The 23,511-nt window shown below is 42.4% G+C and overlaps 1 protein-coding gene across 2 annotated transcripts; it reads right to left on the bottom strand.

Annotated features, from left to right (window-relative positions):
- Positions 1-6,693: 6,693 nt before the first annotated feature.
- Positions 6,694-23,240, bottom strand: LOC139174638 (prolactin-releasing peptide receptor-like). Of its 2 annotated transcripts, XM_070765126.1 has the most exons (3): positions 22,756-23,240; positions 12,296-12,953; positions 6,694-6,726 (listed from the first exon to the last, which is right to left on the bottom strand). In XM_070765126.1, the coding sequence occupies exons 1-2, from the start codon at positions 23,175-23,177 to the stop codon at positions 12,320-12,322; spliced, it is 1,056 nt and encodes a 351-aa protein (XP_070621227.1). In that variant the 5' UTR covers positions 23,178-23,240; the 3' UTR covers positions 6,694-6,726; positions 12,296-12,319. The 2 variants fall into 2 exon arrangements, with proteins under 2 accessions (XP_070621227.1, XP_070621226.1); XM_070765125.1 differs by lacking the exon at positions 6,694-6,726 and having other exon boundaries at positions 12,094-12,953.
- Positions 23,241-23,511: the final 271 nt, after the last annotated feature.

Below are 23,511 nucleotides of genomic sequence, written 5' to 3'. Positions count from 1 at the left end.
TAAGTTTTCATTTTCCCTACAGAGAGCCAGTTTGGTGTGGTGGTTAAGACACTGGGCTGGAAACCAGGTGACTGTGAGTTCTAGTTTCAACTTCGATACAAAGTCAGTTGGGTGAGCTTGAGTATTTCAGATTCCAATTTCTTCTCCCACAGCTGGGATACAATGGATTTATTTGGTAGTGGTCCACAAACAGCAACATAGCAGATAGTTCTAATGTATTTATTGATGCTCACCTCTGAGGGTAGCATTTACATTTGGAATGGAGGGTCCTACCAAAAAGAAGAGTTGTGCCATCTCATTTCATGGCCTCCTTTGGTGGTAATGTTCACCCAACCTCCTCAATACTATTTAACCGTATTTCTGGACTTCATAATAAGCTTGATTGACACTCATCTTTGGCAATCAATCCCAATTGTTGGGAGCATCATTGCATGACTCAGAGGAAATCACAGTTCAAATAGTTTCCCAGATTATCCCATGGGCCCTGAATTATTTTCTTACTAATCACTTACTCCTATGATCCTCTCATCTTCATTCCCTCTGCTCAGAATCAGCTTCCCTAAGTTACTAGCAATTTTTGTAATTCTTCATATCAGAAAGGGGAGGGTTTTGTCTGTAAATTTCAAGGACTACAAAACGCCGCTGTTGCTTCATTAGTATTTGAAGGCCACCTGCTGTCTTGCTGCCTCTCAAAAAAATAACATGCTGCCTTAAATTAAGATCTCTGAGAGATCCCTCTCTGTTTTAAGATTACGGTACTTAAAAGATTTTAAGATTACTTAAAAGATTACTTAAAACAGATTTTTAGATTTTTTAAAATTAAAAACAAATATTACCAAAACAAATACAAGGGTACCTCTACTTAAGAACTTAATTCGTTCCGTGACCAGGTTCTTAAGTAGAAATGTTCTTAAGAAGAAGCAATTTTTCCCATAGGAATCAATGTAAAAGTAAATAATGCATGCAAAACCATTAGGAAAGAAATAAAAGCTCAGAATTTGGGTGGGAGGAGGAGGAGTAAGAAGAGGAGTCGCTGCTGAAGGAAGAAGGTGAGGTGAGGGGAATAAAAAAAATACAAAACTTTAAACCTTAAAAAAAAAGAGGGACTGTGAAACATAGTTCCCTCTAAGCTGAGCAGTGAGCAGTCGCTCACTTAAAAATCATCATCAACTCAGAGTTTCCCAAACCTGCCCAGAAGCCGAGAGGGAAAGAGTGACAGGGAAGGAGAGAGAGAGGAAGAGAGGAAGAGAGAGAAACAGATAGAAAAAAGAGAGGAAGGAAAAGAGAAAGAAAAAGAATGGGAATAAGGAAGAGAGAAAGAAAATCAAAATCTAATTTGAAACTAGCTCAGCTATTTAAGTGGCATTTTGATATTGATAGAGTTGCCCTATTATGAGCTCACTGTTATAGATACACAGTACAGTATTTTATTTTGAAATTCTCTGAGGCAAAACAGGGTGGGTTTTGTTTGTTTGTTTGTTTATTTATTTATTTATTTTTGTGCCGCCCAGTCCCGAAGGGACTGCCGCTCAGACACTATACTTTTCCGCCCACCCCCCCAAAAAATTAGAGGGAACATTGCTGTGAAACGGCGAGAAGGAGCACGTGCCTCCTATACACCCGGCCCGAGGCTGCCTCCCATACACTACCTCCCATACTGCCTCTTCCTTCCCATGCTGAAGGGCTCCCCTCTCCTCTCGCTCTCTTTGTAGCTGGCGCCTTTCCTTCGCTGTGGTGACTCCTCGGCTGCCCAGACCGAAGGGAGCATTTCTTTTCTCTGGACGCCGGCAGAGGTTTATTCCCTCTCCAAGCCCCCAAAGAAAGGAAAATGCTTCCTTGGCTCTGGACTGCCAAAGCCTCCTTAAGCACCACTGAAAGACTCCTATGGCAGCCCAGAAAAGCCCAAGATGGCCGGGAAGAAAGGGGGAATGGCAGGAAACTGGCCGGGCCTTTGTGCCGCTCACAAATTTCCTGGGAAATTTTTCTGGGCTCAGGTTCTTAAGTAGAAAATGGTTCTTAAGAAGAGGCAAAAAAATCTTGGACATCCGGTTCTTATCTAGAAAAGTTCTTAAGCAGAGGCGTTCTTAAGTAGAGATACCACTGTACTTAAGATGGGAAAGAGAAAAAATGTGCTATAAAAATAGGAAGGAGGAAAGAGGCAGACAGGCTTCTGACTTTTTCCTCTCTGTTCTAGAAAACTCCGAGAACTACTCAATTTGTATTCTCACTTCAGATATCAAACTAAGACACAATTAGCTTGCTTGCTTTCATGTTTCTGTGTTGCATGAAGCTAGCCATTTTATTTTATAAACCATGGTTTGTAGCTTTAGTGCAAACTCAGGACATTGCAAAATAAATTTTATTTATTTTTATTTATTTATTTTGTCAAGTGTGTACATGATTACAGACAAAGTACAAACATGATTGTGAATATATAAGAAGTACAAGCATGGTTATGAGTACATGATATTTTACAAATACAAGAGGACTTTAGGACAGGGACGATAGACTAAAGATGGGCTCCTCCTGGTTCTGATCGGTTCACCCAAACCAGTAGCAACCCACTGATGATGTCACAGTGACATCATGGAAAAGGATCGGTCGATGTCAATCCATGTAGGCCGCCATTTTTATTTATTTATTTCAATTTTTTTAAAAAAAAAAATCATTTTTTTCCTTCTGCACATGTGCAGAACTTGAGTTCCCAGCACTGTGTATGAGTTGCCCTCATTTTCAGATATTTTTGAGAGGGCGGGAGGAAACTAACCGGCAGCAAGGTAAATTAGAGCCTACCCCTGCGGTAGTCACGCTGCTGCTGGGCTTATGCATACCCCTTTACAAGCTTCTTAGGAATGGAGTGAGGTCAATGGTAGACAGTCTAAGGTTAAAGTTTTGGGGCTTGAATGCTTTGCCCTATTTTGGAACAAACTCCAGATTGTGCCACTTTACAATATTATCTATTTCTGAGTTACGTTTTTGTCTCTCATGGTTTTGATGCAGTTTCTTTGGTGTGCTATGGCTCTTCAATGTTCTATGAAAGAGCTAATGGAGGAAGAAGAATGATTTAGTTGAGAATTACCAGTATTACCTATGTAATTTCCTCTGTACTAGGTTTGTCATTGTACCAATTCATAATTTGAGTTTTGGCTTAGCATTTTGTGTTAGCCTAGGTGACTTTGATTTATTCCATGAGCTATGATTAAGCAAAGCTTAGTGTGATGTGTGAACCAGTCACAACCTGTGCTCTAAACCAATTTGGTAAATTACAATTATAATGGCAGTAACTAGAGTAGTGTTGAGAATTTCAAACCGCCTGCTACCGCACGAATCCCAGCGACCGATAAGTTCCCACAGAGTTGGCCTTCTCCGGGTCCCGTTGACCAAACTATGTAGTTTGGCGGGCCCCAGGGGAAGAGCCTTCTCTGTGGCAGCCCTGGCTCTCTGGAATCAACTCCCCCCGGAGATTAGAACTGCCCCCACCCTCCTTGTCTTTCGTAAATTACTCAAGATCCATCTATACCGCCAGGCATGGGGGAGTTGAGACACCTTTCCCCCAGGCTTTTTTATATTTATGTTTGGGTATGTATATGTTGTTTGCTTTTTTAAATATGATAGGGTTTTATGTGCTTTTTAATATTAGATTTGTTTTTCACTGGAATATTGTTTTTATTATTGTTGTGAGCCGCCCCGAGTCTTCGGAGAGGGGCGGCATACAAATCTAATAAATTGAATTGAATTGAATTTCAATAGGTTTTTCGCAGATAAAATCGGCCAGATTCAGACAGAACTTGACTCCCATTGCAATGCAGTGTCGGTTGACAATTAGTCAGTCGAGGTGACAGGGGCTCGTCTTAGTCCTGTTGTGTGGGAAGAGTTTGATCTGGTTAACCCTGAGGAAGTGGACAAGATCATGGGAGCTGTGAATGTTGCCATCTGTTTATTGGACCTTTGTCCCTCCTGGCTGGTTTCAGCCAGCAGGGACGTGACACAGGCTGGGTCCAGGAAATTATCAAAGCTTCTTTGAGGGAGAGGTCTTTTCTGGCTCCCTACAAGGAGGCACTTGTGTGCTCCCTCCTCAAAAATCCTCCCCCGAATCCAGCTGTTTTAAACAATTATTGTCCCATCTCCAACCGTCCTTTTATTGGGAAGGTTGTTGAGAAGGTGGTGTTGTTCCAGCACCAACGGTCCTTGGAGGAAGCCAATTATCTAGGCCCTCAACAGTCAGGATTAATGCCTAGCTACAGCACAGAAACTGCTTTGGTTGCACAGAGGGATGATCTCTGGTGGGCCCAGGATAGGGGTCAATCCTCTATCCTGGTGCTTCTTGACCTCTCAGTGGCTTTCGATACCATAGACCATGGTATCCTTCTGCACTGGCTGGAGGGCCTGGGAGTGGGGGCCCCCATTTTGTGGTGGTTCACCTCCTACCACTCCGGTTAGTCGCAGTCAGTGTTAGCAGGGGGTCAGAGGTTGACTCCTAGGTTTCTCCCTTGTGGGGTTCCTCAGGGGTCAGTTCTCTCCCCCCTGCTGTTTAATATCTATAAGAAACTGCTGGATGAGATCATCAGAGGACATGGGGTGAGTTACCATCACTATGCTGATAATACTCAGCTATACATCTCCACTCCGTGTCCACTCGGTGAAGCAGTGGAAGTAATGTGCTGATGTCTGGAGAATGTTAGGGTTTGGATTGGTGTTAACAAGCTCAGACTCAACCCTGACAAGATGGAGTGGCCTTGCCTCCCAAGAACAATTCCATCTATCTGTCCATTTCCTGGGGAGGGGGAGAAATTCCTGCCCCCTTCAGAGAGTGTTCATAACTTGGCCGTCCTCCTCGATCCACAGCTGACCTTAGACCATAATCTTTCAGCTGTGGCGAGGGGGCGTTTGCCCAGGTTCACCTGGTGCACCAGTTGTGGCCCTATCTGGACAGGGAGTCACTACTCACAGTTACTCATGCCCTTATCACCTTGAGGTTCGACTACTGCAATGCTCTCTACATGGGGCTATCTTTGAAGAGTGTTTGGAAACTACAGATAATGCAGAATGTAGCCATGCGAGTGGTCATGGGCCTTCCCAGGTATGCCCATGTCTCTCCAACACTCCGCGGGCTGCATTGGCTGCCAATCGGTTTCTGAACGCAATTCAACGTATTGGTTATTGTTAAGACTGTAAAAAGAAATTCTGTAAAAAAATACTGTCTCTGTCAATTTAAATGTGAATAAATCAGGGTCGCGTCTGATTGGTTAAGACGCACGGCCGTTTCTTTTAGGCGCGAGCCTTTAAAGTATAAATAGAGCTGTTTTTGACACTGACAGCCCAGACGCGTTCCTTGCTGGAGTCACTTGCAAAAGAGCTGAATAAACGGAACCGTCTTCAATATATCTGTCTGGTCTGCTTCATTTCACTGGCGACGAGAGAACGACGAATCCACGTGTCAAGAATGAATAACCTCCAGATCGGCCGGGCTCCCGACTACTTCGACCCCGAAAAGTCGTCATGGGATGCCTACATGGCAAAATTCGAGATTTTCCTCGAAGCGGCAGGAATGGGAGAAGCCGAAGCCGACAGGAAGCGGTCATTTCAGTTATGACCAATAAAGCCCTACATGGCATTGGACCACATTACTTTGGGACCGCCTTCTACCACATGAGCCCCAGTGACTGGTCAGGTCCACAGAGTCGACCTTCTCCAGGTCCCGTCAACTAGACAGTGTCACTTGGTGGGGCCTAGGGGAAGAGCCTTCTCTGTGGGGGCCCTGGCCCTCTGAAATCAGCTCTCCCAAGAGATTCGTACTGCCCCCCCCCCTCCTCACCTTCCATATGTGTCAGAAGACGCACTTGTGCTGACAGGCCTGGGGACACTAGTCATCATCCCCTACCTATGAATGAATGTATGCTGAATGGAATGTATGTTGGTAGACTAGAAATGATTGTTTTAAAATTAAATTGAGGTTTTTGACTGCTTGTTTTAGTAATTATTGGATTTCAGAATTGTATTGTTTTTCATATGTTGTAAGCCGCCCCGAGGCCTCGGAGAGGGGCGGGATATAAATCCAATTAATAATAACAAAAATAATAATAATAATAATAATAATAATAATAATAATAATAACAACAACAACAACAACAATAATAATAACAACTGGAAAATTAAAAAATAAAACAGTGTTTTCTAATAGGAATTTTGTTGAGTGCCTGATCTATCCAAATTCACATTTAAACATTAAATATTCAAATGTAAAGGGCTTTTGAAAGGTAAGTTTGTATTTCAAGAATTCAAATGGGAGCTTATATTTTTAAGTCTAAGCATCCCTAAGCAATACCCTGGATATGCATCACCTGTGAAATAATCACTTAACCCAGGACAGGTAGATTATAGGAGAAGATTGCCATGTTGCAAAGCAAGCAATTAGCCATGCTTCTATGGTTACGCTGTTTATGCCATGTCCTTTTTAAAGCTCATCCATCCGGTATCATCAGAGACCACAGAGTAATTAGTTTTCACTGGGCACATTTATTACTCATTGATCATACTTCTTGGCAGGAGGTACTTTGATCACATAGGCCAAAGCATGAAATAATTCAATGTCACAACAGATGTAGTACTGACGGGGAAATGATACAGCTTGAATTGGTTCCATTGTCTGATCCAAGTTGGGTTCATTCATCATGGTAAGTCATGGTTTGTTAAGGTTGACCAAGCGACAGTTGGCAGGATCATGCCCTAGGTTAAGCCAGATGTACAGTACAAATAATGAATGTCTGAATGAGTGGTGGGTTGCTCCCGGTTGAGGCCGGTACTTAGAACCAGTAGTGGTATCACACACTACTCCTAGTTTAAATTCATATAACTTGCTAAGTCAAAGTCCTACAACTACACTGCTCAAAAAAATAAAGGGAACACTTAAACAACACAATATAACTCCCAAGTAAATCAAACTTCTATGAAATCAAACTGTCCATTTAGGAAGCAACACTGATTGTCAATAAATTTCACATACTGTTGTGCACATTCAGCTTTGTACAGAACAAAGTATTCAATGAGAATATTTCATTCATTTAGATCCAGGATGTGTTATTTGAGTGTTTCATTTATTTTTTTCAGCAGTATATATTATTATGGCAAAGTATAATCCAGAATAAATTTATATTCCAATTCTTCCAAATTTGGTTTCCTACTATATTATCAGACTAATTAAATTTATTTAATAATTACATTTTAATTAATGTTATTAAAATATAAATATTAATTAAAACAATCAATTAATTAAAAAGACAACAACAGCAAGAAAAATCCCTTCAAGGGGTAGTCAATTAACCACTAGGTCTTTTTCTGTTATCAGTTTTCTATGTTTCCCAGTATATTTTAATTTTTAAAAAATTTTGTTTTCCTTAAAAAGAGAAAGTTATTATTCAAATGAGAATGCTTGAAGAGTTTCTCAGAAAAGCACTACTGACAATAAAAGGCCTTGGAGGGGTATTTTTCTTCTCTGCACTCTTTTTAGGGTCTCAGCATCTTGGAGGTCGAGACCAAGTATCAGAACCAAAAGAACTGCAGCCAGTCAATCCTCACAATCCTAGGTAGATAAAATAATACGCATTTGATAATCTGATTTGGTTTAATGCAGTGATGGGCTACAAGCCGGAACGCTAAATTATGCTCACCGCCGCGGCTCGTAAGTTCTTGCAGGACCAGCATGATTTAGCAAAATCGCACACGGAGCCACAGGTAAAATCTCGCTGAAACACGGGCACAATTTTGCTACCTCCACAGGTGCAGCAGCAAAATCGCGGTGGTCTCACAAGAACTTATGAGTCGCGGCGGCGAGCACAATTTAGCATTCCGGCTCGTAGCCCATCGCTGGTTTAATGCCTCTCTTCTTAACCTTAATTCCCTGTATCATATGTTTCCATCTACACTAGTCTAATGCCCCCTGACTTGTGTTGTATGGAAATGGAAGTACAGTGGTACCTCTTAATTCATTCTGTGACCAGGTTCTTAAGTAGAAAAGTTTGTAGGAAGAGCAATTTTTCCCATAAGAATCAATGTAAAAGCTAATAATGCATGCAAACCCATTAGCTCTGAATTTGGGTGGGAAGAGGAGGAGGAAGAAAGGGAGGAGAGTCACTGCCGAAGGAAGAAAGTGAGGGTAGGGGAATAAAAAAAATCCAAAACTTTAAGACTTTTTTTAAAAAAAGAGGGACTCTGAGGCGGCGAGGAGGCGCATGTGCCTCCCATACACCCGGTGTGATACTGCCTCCCATACATTGCCTCCCATACACTACGCCAGAGAGAGAAACACAGGTGGGCGAGAGGGAGGAACCTCCTGCTCCTTTAACAGAAAGGCTGCTGCTGCTACCTGCTTCCTCTTCCTTCCCATGCTGAAGGGCTCTCCTCTCCTGTTGCTTGCTCACTTTGTAACCGGCGCCTTTCCTTCACTGTGGTGACTCCTCGGTTTGGTGCTCCAGGAGGCAACCTCACACTGAGTCACCACAGCAAAGTGGTATATTCCCTCTCCAAGTGCCCAGAGAAAGGAAAACATTCTGTTCGCTCTGGGCTACCCAAAGTGAAGGGACTGTTTCTTTTCTCTGTGCGCTGGCAAAGGTTTTTTCTCTCTCCAAGCACCTAGAGAAAAGAAAATGCTTTGTTCGCTCTGGACTGCCAAAGCCTCCTTAAGCACCACCGAACGTCTCCTCTGGCAGCCCAGAAAAGCCCGAGATGGCCAGGATTAAAGGGGGAATGGCAGGAAACTGGCTGGGCCTTTGTGTCGTTCTCAAATTTCCTGGGAATTTTTTCCGGGCTCGGGTTCTTAAGTAGAAAATGGTTCTTAAGAAGAGGCAAAAAACCCTTGAACACCCGGTTCATATCTAGAAAAATTCTTAAGTAGAGACGTTCTTAGGTAGAGGTACCACTGTATACCCAAACACAAACAAACAAAAGCCTGGAGCCCATTATGTTGTAATCGCTTCTACAGTGAGAGGCTTAGACAGGGTACAATCTAATTAGATCCTCAGAAGAATAGTGCTGATGTTCTAAAGCAGAGAGAAAATCAAATTATTCTTCCTTTGCAGAAGGTGAGAAGAACATCTACAAAGGCAAAGATGAGTGACAACGCTTTAATAAGCAAAAATGGTTTTGTACCAGGATTATGTTAGAATCTGTTGAAGTGGGGTAATAGTGGGGAGTCTATTCAAAGACTTTTTGAAGGAGGGAAAATTAGCATGTTAGACAGTTTGAAATATTTGATTCTGGTTTGTTAGACTTACAATGTTTTTCTCTGGAAATTTGTTATTTTATGATTCAGCTAATGCCTGGAGAATTAATGAAGAATATAAAAAGGCTGGTAGCAGATAGCCTAAGTGTTCTGTCTGGGTCCCCCCAGACGCCAACACCAACCAAAAAGAGTATCCAGACACACTGGTAAAAAGCAAAGGCAGTTTATATAAGTCAAAGCAAACACAGGTAACAAAAACTGTTCTTACAGACAGGAACACTATGAAGCTTCACAGAGGTTTCACGAAGGCCAGGCAATAAAACAGGATTCTTGCTGGCAAAAACAATGCTGGAGATAATAAAACCCACGCCTCCCCCAAGTCTTCCAGACTTCTAGGCCACAAGCCAAGATCAGAGACGCCGAGAATCGAAGCAAGGTCACAGGACTCCCAGTTGATAACTCTCCACAAGACTGTAAGGGCGGGCCTGCCTTTTCAACCCTGCTGAGGAGAACTACACCCAAACCCAGCTGTTGCCAATTCAGGGATGGAAATACCTTTCTAATTGGCCCCGTCTTTGAGCTGCTCGTTGCTGCCTCATGTCTATTATAACCTGTGCGTCTTCATCCAATGAATCCAGGCTACTAGCTGGGGAGAGCCCCCCCCCCCCCGGGGGTCTCAGGCTGCTCTCCCTCCTCCTCTTCCTGACGTTCCTCTCCCCCATCTGCCTGGTCCTCCCCCTCCTGTTCACTGTCCTCCTCCTCTGGGCATGGATCCGGCAGAGATCCAGCCGGTCCCTGAGGAGCCTCAGGCTGAATCACAACACTAAGATAGCATCTTCTTCTACATTACAGCTATCTATAATAAAAGAGGACTAGTGAAGGTAGATAGATGCCCGACTCTGAAAATAAAGGAATGACGAACAGAAATAAACCAATAACTCTGTGTTGCCCTTTCATTTTACTTAAAATCCAAAGTTTAAAATAGTCACCTTGGTTTACAGAAGGAAAGAACTGTACTGTCTGGGAGATTCTTTTGTCCTCAAATGAAGATGTTTTGTGAGTAATACTATGATATGATGAAGCCAGTAGTTGCCATGTTACCAGGAAGGAACATGATGGGCAAAAAAAATGCTTTCTAGGACAGGATAATGTTAGCTCTTATTGTGCAAGTTGATTGAGACCATTTATAGGTCTTTTTCACATTCGACATCAGAGGAAGTATTTGCAATAATAATAAAAAATGAAAATCCAGGAGCTAAAATCAGCTTAGCATTGAAAACCATTGATGGAATAAACCAGTTACAAATTGTAGTTTTTTCTGTTTTTAAAAGCTAATCAATACACAGGCAGTGTTTTTATCTGGCTATAAAGATAAGAGTTGCTTTAATAAATTACCTCCTGTATTTGTATTGATGGAAAGTTCGTACATGGTTTATTGAGAGATACTAAAGTAGGATGAGTGGTTGATTCCCAGAAAAGTACTTTTCATGTGCAATCAATCATGATATGTATAAATGTTTCATGACGTATTACAAATTATGCACTAGAAACTGTGTGTCATCATTTGTACTGTAGCTCTGCAATAAGTGAGAGGATTTTGCCAAAATGCTAAGTGTGGCTGAACACAGCACCCTCACTGCAGTGGAAAAGGGTGCCATGAACTACAATTCAGCAAAATCTGAAAAAATAGAGTTTTATAAATGTTCAGGACATGTTTCCAAGAAGATATACAGTATTGTTCATTGTTCTTGAAATGTGCAGGTGTGAATAAGAGGATGCTTTAGGTAATACCATATGCATGAAGAAAAAGGTTTCCCTCCCATATGACCTAACTTTGCTATATGTGATTTTTTTTGTAAAGATTTACTTTAAAAAAAAAGGTAGTTTCATTCAGGTGTGGGTTCTAACTTACCTCGTTGCCAGTTTGCTTCCTCCCACACTGTGTGGCTGTGTGTCATGGGCATATGCAGGCACAGTGCTGAAAAAAATTAAAAAAAATTCCCACCCTAAAAAAAGGTGAAAACAAGATGGTGACGGATGCACAGTGCTGGAAACATAGCTTTTGCACATGTGTAGAAGAAATGTAAAAAAATAAAAAACATTCAAAAAAATTAAACAATTAGAAACAGATGGCGCCCATGGATCGGCACCTACCGAATTTGTTCTGTGATGTCATTGTGACATCACCAGCAGTTTGCTACCAGTTCAGATGACCCGGTCTGAACCGGGAGGAACCTACTTCTAGTTTCATTTTCTAGTATTTAGATTTGGTGTTTTGCTTTTTGTAAATTCAGAAGGTATTTTAAATCAGTTGATCTGGCTTTCTTTATTGTTTTAAATCTATTTTTTATTGAAATATTTTTAACAATGAAAGAAGAAAGGGGGACCACACAAGAGGCAGCACAACCTGAAGCTGGATAGGAGAGAGAAGAACCCCAGGCCATGGCCCTCTACAAGATTGAGGCCTATTTGGAATTGGGCCATGCAAGTGACTGGCTAGAACATGCACAGTTCAACTTTAATGAGTGGTGGGCTGTGGGCACTCATGCGCATGCACGCCAAGTCACCACTCACAGAAGTCAAGCAGTGTACTTGTGCACCTGTTTGCCGCTTGTGCAAGGCCTGCATACACTTTGGTGGGAAGATAAGTGTTCTGTGTGCCTTCAACATTTAGCCAGGCTGGCTACATGACCACACAAACTTCTTCAGACAGTGCTGGCTATTCGGCTTTGAAATGAAGATGATGAGCACTGCCCCCTAGAATCGGGAACGACTAATAATAATAATAATAATTTAATAATAATAATTTATTAGATTTGTATGCCGCCCCTCTCCGAAGACTCGCACATATGTGTGAGAGAAATCATTACCTTTACCTTGGGCTTAGTCTGTCACCTGAACCATTAGCTATTCCTGGTTTGGGGTAACTAGATTTGTAATTCAAAATATCTGAAGCACAGAACAATAATCTATTCCTATGTGTACATAGACGCTCTTTACTATATGAAAACTATATGAACATCTTTGTCAAGTCATAAGCAGTTGAACTCAACTTAAAACAGACTTTGCCCTAGTTACTTGATGCAGAAATTGAATCTATACCTAAAGCATAACACTGACTGCAACACAATTATTGGCAGGGATGATCTTCTTCTTGAAGGTGAACATTTCTTTCAACTCGCTTCGGAAGCGATCGTGCAACCAGGCATAAAGGAACGGATTATAGCAGGAAGAGCTCATGGCGAACCAGTGGCAGAGCAACTGCAACAGAAGGAAGTATTCTTTGTTAATCAGGTCGATGTTGATGTCACGGATGATATTGAAGACGTGAATGGGGAGCCAGCAGGCAGCGAAAGCAGCCACCACCAACACCAAGAGGCGGAAGATCTTCCTTCTTCTCAGGCGGTCAAACTCGGCCTGGTTTTGCGTTGGATGACCCGGAACGACACGGTTCTTCAGCTTGATGGTGATGCAGATGTAGGAGAGTGAGACAGCTGAAAGAGGCAGGATGTAGGTGATGATCAAGGTGCTGTAAGCATAAGCCAGGTGCTCCCTCTCTTCTCCTATCCAGAACTCCTCGCAAATGGCAAAGCCTTCCTTCTGGAACTCCACGTGGTAGGTGTGGGCAACAGCGGGAGCTACCAGGGCACATGAGAGCAGCCAAATCCCACCAATGACGTACACACAAGTTGTAAACGAGATACGTTTCTTCAGGAGATGCAGAGTGGTGTAATATCTGGGAGAGCAGAATAACAGAATTACAGAATAACAGCGTTGCGAGGGACCTTGTAGGTCTTAACCCAACCCTTTTCTTAAGCAGGAAACCCTATACTGCCTCAGACAAATGGTTACCCAACATCTTCTTTAAAACTTCCAGTTTTGGAGCAGGACTGAGTAACTGTCAGTAAAATTCTCCTCAGTCCTAAATTGGTGCTTTACTTGATTAGTTTTCATCCATCCAGCAGGAAGCAAGAGGAATGAACATGTTTCTTTTTCTGCTCTTTTATGGAATTCTTTCTGCTTCTCAATCATTCTACCCTAACCACAGCTTTGTAAGGTGCTGCCAAATCTTTTAGAAAAAATACATATGTTAAAACATTAAAACAATAGAAAAATTGAAACAGAGAAGAGGACAACATCCAAGATAAATTTCAAGGACGGTAATAATTAAAGCAAGAAAATGCAGCATAAAAAGCAATCATGTTTCTTCTGGACATCATCATTATCACTGTTGCCATTATCATGAGCATTAGGATTAATACTTGTATTCAGTAATGGGCAGCCAAAATTTTTACTGCCACACTGTGGGTGTGGTTTATTTTGTGGGTGTGGCTTAATGGTCATGTGATTGGATAGGAATGGCTTGCTGGCCATGTGACCAGGTGGGAGTGGCTTGAACGATCATCATCGTTCAAGTGAACTGTTAAGTCCTCGACTTACAACCTTACCAGTGTCACTCGCTGGGGTGACAATTTGCTTCGCGTTTCCCACGCTCTCCTTCCTGGGTTGCCCCCCACCTCAGGCTGGGTAGCTAGGCGAACGGGTGCTGCCAGAAGCATAAATGGTGAACCAGAAGCATTCTGTTTGCACCTCAGGCAGGAGGTGGCCACGTGAGGCTGGAGAGGAGCCGGGCAGGAGAGAGGGAAGCTCGTCCAAGGCCAGGAAGGAGGAAAGAGGAAAGAAGCAAGGAGCCCAGGCACAGCAGCAGCAGCGGGGGGGGGGGGGAGGGGAGGAGAGCCAGGCCGAGTAATCCAGGAAGTGACAGCCACTGATCAGCTGGAGCTGTGCACGCATCTTCATTTCTGCTGATGGAACTGTGTTCCACCCGTCCTGCCTGCTGCTCACCCCTGCTTGTATTATGGACATAATAATAATAACTTTCCTACATGCCCAGTGTATATTAAAGGAACAATAATCTTAATATATAATCAATAAAAGAGCAAATTCAATCCATGGGGCAGGAAGACCCAGGAGAACAACTGTTCTTCTCCAGCAACATTTTACTTGTAATTGGGTATGCCCTTAGCTCTGTGATGGCAAACCTATGGCCTATCTGAGGGCACACGAGGCATTGCCCTATGTCAGCTCCAATGCGCATGTGCGCGCTGGCCAGCAGATTTTGGTCTTCCATAGGGCAGTGGGAGGAAGGCCGATTTTGCCTTCCTCAAGCCTGTGGATGGTGAAAAATGGACCCAACAGCCCAAACAGAAATTCAGAAATAAACTTCTGGTTGGGCCATTGGGCTGTTTTCCCTCATCTCCAGACTTCAGGAAAGCCTCCCGAACAGGAGTGGGTTCCACTTACCTTCCCTACCAGTTTGCATTGCAACTGAAGTGTATGTTTTGCACATGCACACACTTGCTTCGCTCATGAACGTGCCCCCATCACATTGCGCAAATGACCCTCTGCATGCGCAGAAGCCTCTGTGCATGCACATATAATTCTTTGCCGGCTACGGCAACCAGAGAACCAGTTTGGGGGCATGAGCATCCAGCCATTGCTGCCAGTCTGAACCAGCAGCAATCCACCACTGCTCCCGAAGCCTGGGGAGGGTGAAAAATGGCCCAACATAAATGAACTTCTGGTTGGGCCATTGGACCATTTTTCACCCTCCTCAGGCTCCGGAGTCTTCAGTGAGCCCTGTGCACATGTGCTGGAGGGAGGTGGGAAGATCGTGCGTGTATGCATGGGGGCGGGCATTGCATTATGGTGTGGGCATGCATGGGCATATGCGCCCTTTTGGCACCCAAACAAAAAAAGGTTTGCCATCACTGACCTAGCTGTACTACCCCTGTAATAAATGGCTCTTTCCAATCAGCATGCATTGTTACTTCTAGCTTAACACTTGGAGCTTTGGTGAATACAAATATTGATTGGTGGCTAACAACTGCATGCTCATTCCCACCTCAGGGTCACATCTAAAGACAAATGTCTTCTCATGTCACAAAAATAAATTGCTAGTGTTTCTATGCTCATTATAATACAAACCTTTGTTATTATTCAAAGTTTTACTGCTGGTTCTCCGGCAGTTCTATATGTGGGTTTAATTTCTTAAGTAGCATTTGCTGCTTGGGAACGATATTTACCCATCCCAATAATACCACGAAGAATATATCAAAATAGCTTGCATTGGGCAAACCCTTGGTTATAATATGGCATTAACAGATGCTCATCTCAACACCCCTCAGACCTACATCTTTATCTGGGAAAGCCATCAAAGTCCAGGGTTTTAGCTATGGTCATTGAAAGATCTTTGATGGTATTCAATGGTGCAACATTATCAGTCACTACGGTATCTATGTCTGGCTTTGCATACTCTCCATTGTGAAGGAGTGGACTATATAATTTCCAAACTCCCTTCTGTTGTTATGATTTATTGACTTAAGGAGTGCTCTTCAAAGGAAGAGTGAAATTGCTCACTAAATAAAAAGTATCCTGGGCTTTTACTCCTGTGTAAGTGTACATAAATTTGTAATATTTAGCTGACCCAGAGTGTCACCTGCATCGTTTTCTTCTCTGATGTTGGCTTCACTGCCTGGCCCAGACCATAAATATTTTCTGGCTTTCTGTCAGTTATTTGTTTGTTTGTTTTTGTTGAAAGGGACCTTGCAGGTCATCAAGTCCAACCCCCTGCTCAAGCAGGAAACCCTACACTACCCCAGCCAGAGGGCAGTCCAATTTCCTTTTGAATGTGTCGAGTGATGGGGCATTCACAACCTCTGCTGGCAGGCTGTTCCACTGGTTGATCGCTTTCACCATCAGAAAGTTCTTCCTTATTTCAAGGTTGAATCTCTCCTTGGTCAGATTCCATCCATTAATAAAGTTAATAAAGATCTGCATGAAACAATAAGCAATGAGCAAGAATTTCCATTGCTAAACAAGGTGGTTGTCAAATGAATCATGCTCCATTTTATGATTTTTTTTACCATGGTTGTTAAGTGACTCATGGTTGTTAAACAAATCCAGCTTCCACGAGTGATTGTGCTTTCAGAAGGCAGCTGGGAAGGTCGTAAATGGAAATCATGTGCCGCCATCCTAAATATTATGCCAGTTACCAAGTGGCATAATTTTGCTCACATAACTGTGGGGATGCTGCAATAGTCATAAGTGCGAGGACTAGCCTCATCCCATGTCACTTTTTCGGTGCTGTTGTAACTTCAAATGGTTGCTAAGTGAATGGTTGTAAATCGAGGATTACCTATAATGATCCGTTGCAGAAAGTGCGACTTTATAAAGCTTTAATTAAGGACACACTTGGAATATTTCATCCAAGTTTGGTCACCACATTACAAAAAAGATGTTGAGATTTTGGTAAAAGGGCAAAGAAGAACAACTAAAATGATAGCAATAGCACTTAGATTTATGTACCGCTTTACAGTGCTTTACAGCCCTCTCTAAACAATTTTACAGAATCAGCCTATTGCCCCCAACAATCTGGGTCCTCATTTTACCCACCTCAGAAGGATGGAAGGCCAAGTCAACCTTGAGCCTGGTGGGATTTGAACTGACAAATTGCAAGCAGCCGACAGTCAGCAGAAGTAGCTTGCACTACAGCATTCTAACTAATACGCCACCAAGGCTTATTATTGGTCACGATTAAAGGCCTGGAGACTAAAACATATGAAAAACGGTTGCAGGATTTGGCTCTGGCTAGTCTAGAGAAAAGGAGGACTTAGGGGAGATATGAGAGCAGTCTTCCAATATTTGAGGGGCTGCCACAAAGAAGAGGGAGTCAAACTATTTCCAAAGCATCTAAGGGTAGAACAAGAAGCAATGGATGGAAACTAATCAAGGAAAGATCCTAGAACTAAGGAGGAACTTCTTGACGGTGAAAATAATTAACCAGTGGAACAACTTGCCATCGGAGGTTTTTGAGAAGAGACTGGACGATCACTTGTCTGGAATGGTCTCCTTCTTGAGCAGGGGATTAGACCAGAAGACTTCAAAGGTCCTTTCCAGCTACATTTTGAATAGATTGAAATTTCAGACTGGAGTACAGAATCTGGCAAAACCTTCCGGGTGCCTGATGTGCATTTAGTCCAGCATTCTTTTCTTCCTTACTCCCTGCTTTGATTTAATTTATGTTCTTCTGCTGTCGGGTTTAATTAAATAAGAGAAGAATGTCCTAAGGTAAAACACACCCCTGAACGATCCTTGGCCATTGAAATTATCCCATCAGCAACCTCATCACAGAATAAAATAATGGGGAAAATCTATTTTGGGGAAGAATGAATCACAGAGGCTTTTTCTTTCTTTTCAGGTGGTCAGTTAATACCACACACAGCAGGTTCTTCCTGGTCTCTTTCAAAGCCTGCTAATAAACCAAAGTTCTTCTCTATCTTTGACTTTAAGAATATATGGCAAATCTTTCTAAAGTTTGATTTTCTGAGACAAAGGCTATTTTCCACTGCTGAGGTGTTGGTAGAAGCTGATATTGGCATGAGAATTGCTGCCAATTGTCAATTTCTAACTTGCTTAATGGCCTCTGCAAAGTTTAACAGGTATTGTATATTTTGAGATTGTCTTTAGACAATACCAAAATAAAGGGGAAAACGCTCCTATCTGTATATGTAAGTCTTTTTTCGCCATGGGAGACTTTGCTAAATGAAGATTTGCTTCCTTCTTTTACAAGGTAGTGTTGTGGTTAGCTCTGGCCCAGCTCCTGCCCCAAGGACTGTGGATGTGGGGGAGACATCCACATGCTGCAGGCCTTTTTGCCCCCAGTGGAATCTGCTGATGAAGGCTCCTCTGACCAAGAAGACATGAGTGACAGGGAGGAGGAGAGTGTGGCAGACAGCTCAGAAGGAGATCAATTATCTAGCTCCTCCTTGGATTCAGAACAAGAGTTAATGATACAGCCATGCATGCGGAGAGCGATGCATAGGCAACAACAACTGAGAGATTATGATAAAAGAAAATGAGGCCACCTGTGGTTGGGTGGGGCTGTGGTAATTAGTGAGCTGCTATAAATAGCAGCCTGTGGGTTTGGCCATTATCTGATCCTTGTGTTTCATGATTGCTTTACTGACTTTGACTTTTTGTGTGCTGATTTTCCCCCGATTTGAAACTAAACCAGAGCAAAGTGTGTTTCACTTTGTGAAAGAAGGACTGTGAATTGCCTCACAGCTGCAAGCTAAGTATCACAGAACTGATAAGGGACTTGTACAAATTACCAGTTTGTTTGGAGACCAGTGCTCTTTGCTATACCAAAAGAGGGCTTAGGTTAAGGGAATTTTCATTATAAAGAACATTGTTTTGAATTTTCAAACATGTGTGTGTCTGAAATTTGTACCTGTGAATTTTTGGGAGGAGTCTACCAGAGAGCCCGACAGAACAGGTAGTCACTGATTAGAGGAATCACATCACCAAAAATACAGGTTTACTAAAATTTATGTGTATCCTAACCAATGTCATCAGTTGCTGCTTTGAAAAACGATCCATTGAAATTCAGAATGTTTACTGAAGTATTCTACCATATCAAAAGCAACAAAGAATTATTTTCACAAATTGTGTTCTGTTAATCTCATCCCTGCAAAGCTGTGCTGCACTCAAGAGCTAATGTGAGAATGGGAACTATCAATCAGGAATGATCACTGTCTGCATTCTGATATTGAATTATGAATCTCTTCTCCATGGAAAACTCTCCTTGAGAATGGAGGGAACACTGCAAAAGATAATCCTCCGTAACAACTGGGAAAACATTCATTTAGTCATGGAGGAGTTTCTTTATATAAGATGATCCTTGTAGTTGGGTACTTTACCTTCAGAGGCACACGGGGACCCTTCCTGTGACCTCTCCAGGTCCCTGTATGATCATGCCGGTCAAATGTGTTCTATGTTTTCTATATCTTTCTATGTTTTATATTATGTTGTTAATAAAGACTTTTGCTTTTATTCTCTTGGTCTGGGGAATTTTTCTAACAGGCAGTGACCAGTATGGCAACATTTTCCGCTTTATTCCCTGTAGGGCCTCTACTGAAGAAGCTTCTCCATATGAAGAGCGGTCAAGCCACAGCTGTTTATGGAATGTATTCTTTTGATGAGTAGGATGGAGCGTGTGGGCAGTTCTTCAACAACTTTGAGTCCTCTGAAGGAAAAGGAAATATCTAAGAAAAGGCAGTTTCTTCTTTGAAGTTTTGGAGCCTTCCAGATTTTACCACCACCTTTGGTTATGGAGGAAATTGACAACAACTTCTTTGCCACATTTGATAAGTGAATCACTGCAGTGTTAAATTAGTAACTCAGTTGTTAAGTGAATCTGTCTATGGAGGTTCTCAGTCATCCAAGTCATGGTTGTCCCAAAGGTGCTTTTCAAGAAGCAACAATTCCATCTGTCCATCCATCACCCTGGGCAGGGAATTATTGACCCCCTCAGAGAGGGTCTGCAACTTGGGCATCCTCCTCGATCCACAGCTCACATTAGAGAAACATCTCTCAGCTTTGGGGAGGGGGGTGTTTGCCCAGGTTCGCCTGGTGCACCAGTTGTGGCCCTATTTGGACCGGGACTCACTGCTCACAGTCACTCATGCCCTCATCACCTCGAGGCTCGACTACTGTAATGCTCTCTACATGGGGCTACCTTTGAAAAGTGTTCGGAAACTTCAGATCATGCAGAATGCAGCTGTGAGAGCAATCATGGGCTTTCCCAAAAATGCCCATGTAACACCAACACTCCGCAGTCTGCATTGGTTGCTGATCAGTTTCCGGTCACAATTCAAAGTGTTGGTCATCACCTATAAAGCCCTTCATGGCACTGGACCAGGGTATCTACGAGACCGCCTTCTGCCACACGAATCCCAGCGACCAGTTAGGTCCCACAGAATGGGCCTTCTCCGGGTCCCGTCAACAAAACAATGTCGTTTGGTGGGGCCCAGGGGAAGAGCCTTCTCTGTGTCGGCCCCGACCCTCTGGAACCGACTCCCCCCAGAGATTAGAATTGCCCCCACCCTCCTCGCCTTTCGTAAGCTCCTTAAAACTGAGATATTCTTTCCCCCTAGGCCTTTACAATTCATGCATGGTATGTTTGTGTATATGGATGTTTGGTTTTACAATAAGGGTTTTTAGTTGTTTTAGTATTGGATTTACATGCTGTTTTTTATTACTGTTGTTAGCCGCCCCGAGTCTACGGAGAGGGGCGGCATACAAATCCAATAAATGAATGAATGAATGAATGAATAAATAAATAAATAAATAAATAACTGGTCTTTCTGGTTTTTCTTTGAAGACATTTCACTTCTTTTCCATAAAAAGCGAAACATCTTCAAAGAAAACTCCAGAAAGTCCAATTGCCTCTTTAAAAGCACCTTTTGGTTAAATGAATCTGGTTTCCCCATTGACAAAAGGGATCATGTGACTCTGGGACACTGCAATCATCATACATGTTAGTCAGCTGTCAAATATCCAAATGTAAATCACATGACCATGGGGATGCTGCAACGGTCATAAATGTGAAAAATAGACATAAGTCCCCTTTTCAGTGCTTTTCTAACTTCAAACGGTTACTAGATGAACTGTTGTAAATCGAGGACTACCTGTATTGGTCTTCGATATGCTTAATGAACCTATTTCTGTTTTTTAAAGTATCCAACATAGGGAGGGCTGAAATTCCTTTCCCATCCCCTCTGGGGACTTCATTGCATTAGCATTTAAGTCCTTGCAGTTTGTGACAGGCCTAACATATTATATTAAATAAAATATGGCCCCGGACAACAGAAACTTGCTATTGCTTTCACATGCCAGCAATATCACGCCTGTAATTAGCATTGCTTTGTTTTGAGTCAACTCTGATCTTATATGGTAGAGAGGCATTCATTACCCTTGGCCTGAGATTACCCAATGCACCCAACCAGATTTGCTGTTTAGTCTTTTCTTTTCTCTCTTATCTACTATTTCACCGAGCCACCACGTATACCATTTATGAAGGTCAACACGAGTGGAATATGGTGCACATATGGGCACCCTGATTGAATCCAGGGGGAGGCATGGCCAAGAATCAGATGTAATCTAGTTTTGTCCTGTTATGGACATTACAAACACATTAGCCTGGAAATATCGAGAGCTGGTCCTTATTTTCTTTCCCTAGAGGGGTTGTAGATATCATTAGATCTCTTATACAATCTGGCCCTTTGTTGTCAATAAATATTGTTTGCAACTTTGCCCAGAGTATCACAAACCATCTAAAAGCCCAAAGAGAGGCTCTCCAGAAGGCTTCAAAGATTGCCCTAGAATTGTGGCTTCCAGATATGCAATTATTATATTATATTTTCATTGTTTATTTAGTCCCATCAGCATCCATTTTTTTGTCTTGGTTCTATCTACTTTTGGGGATGTGCCCATCTCCTCTTGGATATACTGTTCAATTTATTGGCAGAAAGTGCAGAGAGGATAAGTTGCATCTCCAACCTCAGCTAGGACTATGTTGCTATGGAAATGTTCTATCACCGACTCCCAGTTCCAAAAGTTTCTACATTTGTCTGGCTTTCCAAAGGCAACAGCTGCATTCAGTGATTATGGCATCTATGTTTTTCTCTGTGGCAAATAATAAGTTATCATGTTATTAATTAAAGGACAAGGACAATTCCCATTGCAGCGAGAAACCAGCTGTGTCTGTGATCCTTCTTGGACCAGGCTGGGAAAAGGATAAGCAGAGCAAATAAACCTAATTATCTGGTCATAGTCACCCACTCAGCTCACTTATGGAGGAGGAAAGGTGTAAGAATTAACTTATTTACCAAAGCAGTTGGCCACAAGTTAGAAAAGAGCAAACAACAGGATAATGATGATCAACCAGTAAATGCTCCATTTTTAAATCTCTGCTGGACATACAAGAAGGAAGAACCAACTATATTAATAAGTTCTTTCCCAGCAGGAATGAAATGAAAACAGTAGGACATTTGTGGAACATAACAAAGAAAATTGACCTATCCTATTGTCCTAATGAAAGAACCATGGTAAGTACATGCCTGGCAGGCAGAGAGTCCCAGGATCAATCCTCACAATTTGTGAGTAGATTTGGGAAGAGTGAGGAACTCTTGTTCAACTTCCTGGAGTGCTTCAGTCCTTAAGGGTAATGGAAACATCCCAGCTACAGTACATGCCCTCAAGGTGAATTGCATTTCAGCTTCACTAGGGAGGGTCAATGATGGAATAAGAGGTCTTCTTTTCTGTCAATCATGTGTTTCACCTTCGAATTGCAGAGATTCCTCTTAACACAAAATCTAAATTTGCACATTTGTGTTAAAGCATAATTTATCTAAACATGGTTTCCCAAATAAATTCCAATATTTACACTCGCACAGCACACTAGCCAAAACCAAATAAGGGAAATGGACAGCAGCTCAAATGAATCTATGACAGTTTAGCAAAAAGTGTGTGAAACCAAATCGCTCTTTTAGACTAGCGTTTCTCAATCTTGGCACTTGAAAAGGTGTGAACTTCAACTTCCTGACCTTTAGGAGTTGACATTCACAAATCTTCCAGCTTGCCAAGCTTGAGAAACACTGCACGAGAGTCTTGATTAATAGGAAACATTTATTTACCTGTCCACAGCAATGGCAGTAAGTGTGAAAACAGAGACATAGACGGTTATTGGTTGCATCAGGAACACAAAGTAGCACAGGAACTTCCCAAAGATCCACCCTTGGGGGTTGAAAGCGTATGCCAGGGTAAAGGGGATGCAGGTTGCGCACATCAACATATCTGAGAAGGCCAGGTTTCCAATGAAGAAATTGGTGACATTGTGCATTTTCTTGGTCTTGCAGATGACATAAAGAAGAAGGTAGTTGCCAAAGATGCCAACAAGCACCACCAAGGTGTAGCAGGGGATGATCAGAGGTTTGAAAGACTGGATCAGCTGCACACTAGTGAACTGGGAGCTGAAATTGGAGTGGTTCCTTAATGCTACCCCAGAGGTGCTGCCATTGAAGAAGCCAGGATTCCAATGGCTGCTGGTGGCTTCCATGAGTCAACCGCAATAGAAGGATTTAACCATATGTAGGAGAGACAACTTTTACTTTGAACTCTATCTCATGTTGTCTCAGCAAGTAGTTGACCTTCTTGGGGGTCAAAAGCTAAGCAGGATTGGTTCTGCTTCATATATGAATGGGCTGTAGACCACACTGACACGTTGAAAGAAAAATATTCCAGGAGAAGGTAACAGCAGTCCACTTTTCTACTGTTGCCCAGAATATTATACAGATGTGTCCTAAAAGCCACCCAAAGTCATGCTCAACTAGGATGGTGAAGTAGCTTTAGCATTGTTTCACAACAATTAGATAGGAAAAACACAATATGCA

This window comes from Erythrolamprus reginae, chromosome 12 (genome assembly GCF_031021105.1).
Source record: "Erythrolamprus reginae isolate rEryReg1 chromosome 12, rEryReg1.hap1, whole genome shotgun sequence".
Taxonomy (NCBI): domain Eukaryota; kingdom Metazoa; phylum Chordata; class Lepidosauria; order Squamata; family Dipsadidae; genus Erythrolamprus; species Erythrolamprus reginae.
The sequence above is the reverse complement of the archived record's forward strand: the minus strand, read 5'-3'. Positions and strand labels throughout refer to the sequence as shown.